This window comes from Drosophila erecta, unplaced genomic scaffold (genome assembly GCF_003286155.1).
Source record: "Drosophila erecta strain 14021-0224.00,06,07 unplaced genomic scaffold, DereRS2 tig00000000-arrow-pilon, whole genome shotgun sequence".
NCBI lineage: Eukaryota > Metazoa > Arthropoda > Insecta > Diptera > Drosophilidae > Drosophila > Drosophila erecta.
In genome coordinates this window covers 1482863-1490111 of record NW_020825194.1, presented here as the reverse complement: position 1 = coordinate 1490111, position 7249 = coordinate 1482863, and the positions used below count along the sequence as shown (strand labels likewise).

At 47.0% G+C, this 7249-nt stretch overlaps 3 protein-coding genes across 3 annotated transcripts; 1 reads left to right on the top strand and 2 right to left on the bottom strand.

Moving 5' to 3' along the window:
- Window positions 1–2667: 2667 nt before the first annotated feature.
- On the top strand, window positions 2668–3746 carry LOC6555146. The gene has a single exon (XM_001981121.3). The coding sequence runs from the start codon at window positions 2768–2770 to the stop codon at window positions 3638–3640; it is 873 nt and encodes a 290-aa protein (XP_001981157.1). The 5' UTR covers window positions 2668–2767; the 3' UTR covers window positions 3641–3746.
- Window positions 3747–4367: 621 nt separating this feature from the next.
- On the bottom strand, window positions 4368–5133 carry LOC6555145 (MD-2-related lipid-recognition protein). The gene has a single exon (XM_001981120.3). It carries the CDS (start codon window positions 5069–5071, stop codon window positions 4586–4588), a length of 486 nt encoding a protein of 161 aa, XP_001981156.1. The 5' UTR covers window positions 5072–5133; the 3' UTR covers window positions 4368–4585.
- Window positions 5134–5622: 489 nt separating this feature from the next.
- On the bottom strand, window positions 5623–6240 carry LOC6555144 (MD-2-related lipid-recognition protein). The gene has a single exon (XM_001981119.3). The coding sequence runs from the start codon at window positions 6188–6190 to the stop codon at window positions 5711–5713; it is 480 nt and encodes a 159-aa protein (XP_001981155.2). The 5' UTR covers window positions 6191–6240; the 3' UTR covers window positions 5623–5710.
- Window positions 6241–7249: the final 1009 nt, after the last annotated feature.

Below are 7249 nucleotides of genomic sequence, written 5' to 3'. Positions count from 1 at the left end.
CTGTTGTCTGCCGGCCTAAAAACTCAACCCTTTTCCCCCACCGCGAGGTGCGAAAAAATGAACTGAAACCGAAATTGTTGTACACGTAGTAATTTTTCAATTGCTGCATAATTGAAGCCAAACCAGCGGAGTAATTCGCACCGCACCAGAAAAAACTGGCAAAATATTGGCAGCAAATTGTCGGCTTGACAAAGTGGACCAGGACCAAAAACCCCGACTCCCATCTTTCGGCCTGTTGATGTGTGGCTTTGTTTGCCAGTTTTTGTTTTTTATTTTTCTTTGCCATGGACTCGTGTCCTCTGGGGAACATGGAAAGTTGACTAGCAATTGTGTGAACGGCAGACGAAAAATGATTTTTAATTGTTGGGCGTTGAGTGCTGAGGGTTTTGTGGTTGGAGAAAAAAGGTTGAAAATCAGTGAAACTGCCTCGCATTTAGCGGGCTTTTTTATGCTGGCTGCAGATAAAGCCCTGTGCAATTGTGAAATTGATAAGCCCACACGGCACTACTTCATTACTTCCGGCCTTTCGGAGCAGGGCCCTCGAAGGAAGTCGATAAGGTCCGTGGGCCGACGGACCCGATAAGACCAGTGCATCAATCGCCTCGGCGATGCAGCGAAACTACGATTAACTTAAGCGCTCGGCGCTCGGCGGTCGGCAGACTTGAAAGGCGCTGGCAATCTTTAGCTAGAAATGCATCACACTTGCAGAACAATTTGTAACTCTGAAGTGATTTTACTTCGGCAAGTTATTTAGGGCCACAAGCATGGACATCACAGCTTCTACAAACTGTGTTCGCATTTTACTCCACATTCTTGGAGACACACGTTTCGAGTTATTTCCGCATTGCCCACTAACAACCCTATCAACATTGCCTTTTTTTGCCCACCAAACATCACATCTTATTTCCGGTAGCCTTTTTTTCTGAGTGCACGAGTGCCACGGGGTTTCTCCTATTCGACAGCCGTGCCAAGCACGGAAAGTCACTTTTCTTATCACTTCGAATTGCGACTCGGTTTTTAACGGTTGGCACTGGGATAATGAGGTTGATCGGCTCTTCCATAGAATTTCTTCAAAGATGACCCCTCACAACCCCGGCTCTTTGATTTTCGCGTGTGCCTGTCTCACATTACTCAGTATCTGCGATTTATTCTGGCATTCTGTTTTAGCTTGTTGAGCTTGTTTAATATTGTAAAAATCTAAAATAAATGCTCTTCACATCGTGGCAATCAGTAATAACACTTTACATGCTTGCAGTATGAACGCCGATTAAATTGACAGAGTTTAGATATCGAATTCATATGATAGCATAAAAATCTTCAAATATCTGACAAGTACATATTTTCTATTACTTCCAAACTAACAGTAAGAGCATTTTGCATTCGGATATGCATTTTGCAGTCATTCTAGGGCGCCATCTTGTCTCGGAGTAGCGCGAGTTCTTCAGTGATATCTGCGAAATGCGTCAAACGGCGGCGGTTTGTGCCACAAATTTGGCGATTAAAACAGAGTGGAGAGTGGAGGATGCCCCGCATCGGGGGCAATATGCATCCACATATGTATAATACGAATAATGTGGGTGTGTGGCACGCTGGCTATAATGACGAAATGTAATTTGGAGCAGTGAAATGGGGGGCTGTCGCGCTGTTATCGCTGTCGCTTTTGCTTTTGCTTTTGCTTTGAGTTTAATTAAAAAGTTTCGCTCTTTGTGGCAGCGCAACAGCCGAAAGCAGTGCACATTCGAATTCATATTTTGATTTTGGCTTTTCGTTTTTTATTTATGTAATTAAAACCCGCTCCCGAATGCACTTTGAGGGCGTGGCTCTGGACAGCTTTTCTCCTGTCCAGCTGGCTGAGTTGGCCCAAGATAAACCGAAGAGCAAAGGATGCGATATTAGTGTGTGCAAGATATTAACAGCATATTTGACATAACAATATGGAGAGTGTCCTGCGAAGGCAGCAGCATCGCCAACAGGAAGCAATTTCTCATCGTTTACTAGTTTTTATTAGCCCACCCAAGCCACACGCACTCACAGCCGCCCACCAAGAAGCATCCATGGCATGGCATCCTTATAAGGATTCTTGGCTTCGGCCAGGACATGCCGGGCAGCTCATAAGACAACATAAAGTATGACAGACATTTTGGCAACACTTTGCAGACCGTTAGCAGCCCCGGCTTTTTAAATTGTTAATGCCACTGCTCGGGGGAGTGGCGTCCTATTTACCCGGCAAAAGACAAAGCAGCTGTCATAATTCGCTGCAAAATATTATCACCCAACCAGATGCACTCTCATATGGGGCCAATTTGCCTTGGCCTGGCACTTCTTGGCTCCGTTTGCTGGCAAGGCATTACTTGGCCATTATACGGGCTCCGTATAATGGGCCCCAAATCCACTTCAGCTGCCCGGAAGTGCGCGCCATTTTCTAATATTGTACCGGAAGCAATTAATACGATCGTAACAATGCGAGAAATCCCAGCCACAGCCGTCGTAATGGTAATGCACTTCATCAAGCTCTCGTTATGAGTTGCAAGTGCCGAAGATACAGGATATTTATCCTTCCAATCCTGTACAAATACCAGGGTTACAACGCTTTCAAAGCGTCGCCCATTAGTTTCGGTAATAAACAAACCAAAATAAATGAAATCTTTCCGTAACGAAGTAAGCGCACTCACACATATTGTGTTCACTTTTGAATTACCTTACATAAAGTTGCAAAAATTTATTAAAAAACACATCCAAATAACGCACCCAAAGCCCAGTTAGCGACATGTCCTCGCCCACCAATTTCGATCGATCCATGCTGGTGGAGTACAGTGCCGCACTTATGTACTACATGGAAAAGCACAAGCTGATGGAGGTGATGAGTCGTCTGCTGGCCGAGATTTCCGTGGCGGATGGAGTGACGGATGTGCGACGATGGATGGGCGAAAATATAACCAGGATCGGCGTGGAGATATACACCAAATCGATGGACGCCTTCCATCGGGGAGTAAGGGGCGATTTCTACCAGCTGCCCAGGAACTTCTACCACCGAATAGTGCTGCACGGCAGGCCAGGATCAGGGCGAAGGTCCTTGGCACATGTGCTAGCTCAGCGCTGGAACCTGCTGGTACTGGATGCCGATGTCCTGGCCTATCACAGCATCAACAAACAAGACCAGGATGAGCACTCCAGACTGCTGCAGGAAGCCATTGAAAAGGATTGTGTCTACAGACGGTCGCAGGCTGTGGGGAATCTCATCCAGAACAGACTCCTCCAGGAGGACGCCCTTCACAGGGGTTGGATGCTGATCAATTACCCCAACAATAAGTGCGAGGCTGAGGAGCTCTTCGAGGGCTTCACTGTGCCCCCGAATCGATTTGTCTTCCTGCAAGTCGACGAGCGTATGGCTCGCATGAGAATCCTGCTCAATAGCTACTCGCCAGGACCTCAAGCCCACATCAGTTTTCTGGACCGTCAGATGGCCCAGTTCCGGAAAAGCGAACCTGCTCTAAATACCTACCTAAGCCAGCGGAGGGAAGTAGTCTATGTGGATGCGTCACCTTGTTTCGAGCAAGTCAAATGCGAGATCATCTCGGAACTGACGAAAACTCCCTATGTGCTGAGTAAAAAATACGGCGAGGCGAATGCCAAAATCTGAATTTGATTCCAAATTGATGCCGCTCTGCATCCAAATTGAGTAACAATGTGTTCTTGAAGTCCCTTCTGTGATTACTCTCGTTGTTATTATTATTTGCTCAAGTGTCTGTCGTTGTTTGTGTTATTATTGCCTTGCTTTTTTGGGTTTCTTGGGGTCAGGCCTATCAGACTTCATACCGATTCGTTTTCGTTTAGGTAAACAGTAAGCTGTGGGCTGTGATTTGCGGACTAAAGGATACCCATTAGGAACATTTAGCAGTGAATACAGTAGGAGTTGCACTATTTTATCCAAAACCTGGTATGCAAATCCCCAGCAAAGCGAGGCACCGTACTCCCCTATGAAAACGCTGAGTAGCAAAAAGTGATTTTCTATTTGAATTTCCACCACTGAAAAATGTGAACAGAAAAACAATAAAACGCAGGAAAAAATGAGAGGAAAATAAGGGAAAAACAAATGATTTTATGACCACAACTTAAGTGCTCAATTTTTAATTGTTTGACGACGCTGATAAGACCCGTGGAGGAAAGATGCCGAGGGCGGGGAGGCTTTTTAATGGCACCCAAAAGTTCAATCAAAGTTTTATACATTTTCCTTCTGCCCGAGGGGTCCGGGGGCTTCAAATTAGTCGCCAGCAGGTTGATGATTATTGGAGTAAATATCTATATTCCCTGAGGTTTTCCCCAGTGGGCCGTAATACGGCTCACAAATAATTAAAGAACGCACCAAATCGTTAGCGGAAAATAAATATATTCACAACAGTCAGGGGAGCAGCGACTATCAAATATACCAAATAAGAAATGTTTATTTCAAGAAAGTAGCGAAACTAGTGCAGCATTTAAACGTCACGATAATTTACTGTATTTGGGAGAAAGGGTTCATTTCACCATTCAATTCAGTGCACATGCGATGGCACAACTGCAGCGAGTTATGCCAAACTCAAATCGATCAGCGCACCACCTTGATGTCGATGGTGAAGCAGCAGCGCTTCTGGGAGACGGGGTCCTTCAGGGCCCAACGGATGGTGTAGGGACTCAGGGGGAACTTGGATTCGATGGGCACCAGGGTGGTGTACGTCTGGGTGACTCCGGATCTCACGGGGCAGGTGGTGTACTTGCAGGCCTCCCGGTCCAAGGTGACGAGGGGCAGCTCCACGTTCTCGCTCTTGGCCCAACCCAAGCTGGCCTTCAGGGTGTCGGCATCGAAGTTGGGCGTGAAGTCGAAGCTCATCTCGCTGTTGCGCTTGCGCCGGATGTGGCATGCGGCATTGGCATTGGCCTCGGGGCAGGGCGAAACCCTCACCTGCTGGATCGTACAGGTGTCCACACTGTCCGCACAGGGCTCGAAGTTGACCACCTCGGCGGAAGCGGATGCCGAGATTAGGACGATGGCGAAGGCGAAGGCGACAGCCTGCGGCGAGCGAAGACGCAACATGATGGATCGAAAACCAGACACGGAATGCAGGCACTTCTACTACGGACTTCGAATCAAAGCCGGGCTTATCTCCGTACCCGTTTGACCCCGTGAACTGGGTCACATCTGCGGCCACAAGCGTGCATCAGCTGATTAGATTCGAGCGCCTTATCGGAATGTACTTAGAGCTGTACGGCATTTGAAATCTTTATAAAATTCTGATCAAATACGTAATCCCCGTTTTGGGGATTATTAAAAAAAAAATATGGCTGTTTCAACAGTTTAGTAATTCGAGTATTTATATTCGAAATTTTCAAGTAAAAGAAATTCGTTCAACACTACTAAAGTATGTTACCCTTGGAATACCCTAACTAATTAGTCATATCAGAATCTAAACTCTTATCAGCAGCATTCCCCTGTTCAGTCTCATCGGCCTGACACATTCAAGGTGAAATGAGTCCAAGTAATGGGTATACCGCGGATGCCTTACAGACAAGGAGCCGGTGCTGCTTATTACACTAGCCAGCAAGAAATTCAAGCCCATAGAGGACCGCCAAGCAAACTAATTTGTGTATCGGCCACTTCTAAAACACTTTAATATCGTAAATCGTTTAAATGCAGTCCAGCTATTTAGTGGAGCACCCAATACAGAGCACCTTCCTAGCGCACCACCTTGATGTCGATGGTGAAGCAGCAGCGTTTCTGCGAAACCGGATCCTTCAGAGCCCAACGGATCGTGTAGGGACTCAGCGGGAACCTGGCATCGGCGAGCATGGTGTTGGTGTACGTCTGGGTGACTCCGGACCTCACGGGGCAGGTGGTGTACTTGCAGGCCTCCCGGTCCATGGAGAGTAGGGGCAGCTCCACGTTGTCGCTCTTGGCCCAACCCAAGCTGGCCTTCAGGGTATCGGCATCGAAGTGGGGCGTGAAGTCGAAGCTCATCGTGAAGCTGTGCCTCCGGCGGATGCGGCATGCGGCATTGGCATTGGCCTCCGGACAGGGCGTCACCCGCACCTGATTGATCGAGCAGGTGTCCACACTATCGTCGCACGTCTGAAAGTTGACTATCTCTGAGAGGACGGATACGGATGACAACGCCACCGCAAAGGCGATAGTCAGGAGCGAGCTCAAACGCAACATGGTGAATCGAAAGTCGGACTTGGAATGCACGCAGCAGCTAGAGTCGATTGGATTGTGGTGATAGACAGCCATACCCTAGAAAACGGAGCATGCCAATGCTTCGTGAATATTTGGAAATATTCCAAATGGACTATGCAAGGGAAATGCCTACTAAAATGTTTTTACATTTAACTTTTTATAAAGCAATCAAGAAGGTTAGGATAAGCAAATTTCAAGTTAATTAATGGCAGAATAAGCCCAATAGTTAGGGTACAGAGCAAATACAGATTTCAAAATGGTGAGTACCAAAATAGCGCTTATCAACAGCAGGGAACTAAGTGTTATCACCAGGCAGCAAATGTCGGGGAATATAGAGTATAATTAATTGTTTTAGAATAGGCAACTAGACCATTATGGAAACTCATTTAGCAACGCTGACAAGCACTAGTCAGCCTGGAATTTGAGACCAGCGACTAAGGCAGTCGAATCCGAGACAAATGGGGTCCAGTTGAAGTTGTCAATGCCCGTGTCGCAGATCTAAGGCATCTGCCGGGCACAAAACCAATTGATTTCGGCACCCCGCGCCACATGACAAATAAATCGTCACACTTTTCAGTGTCGGTGCCCCGAGATGGAAAACCGACAGTTGTCAGTCAGGGAAGCCGGAGATGGAAATGCAGGAGAGCACTGAAACTCGAGACAAATCCCGCGGGTCCAAGGATGCACTTCGACTATCGAACTGGGAGCTGTCAATAGGAGGCAGCTCGACAATTGCACGGCTCATTTGCGGGAATGCATGTCAACAATGGGGGACAACAAACAACAGGCGAGGCGGTTGACAACCTGACACCCCCAGCCAGCCCTTTCCCCGAAAACACTGCGAGAAATGGGCGAGGCAAACTCAGGTAAAATGCTGAAATAAAAAAGTTAAGTGCTGAAATGCAAAAAAAAGTTGGAGCCCTTTTTGTACGACCAATTGATCAATTTTGATACAGTTCGACAAGTCAATAGTAATTTTTGCGAGTGTGTTCCGCAGCAATTGCAATGCGATGCGCGCGATTCTTCAACTTTTATAGGGGA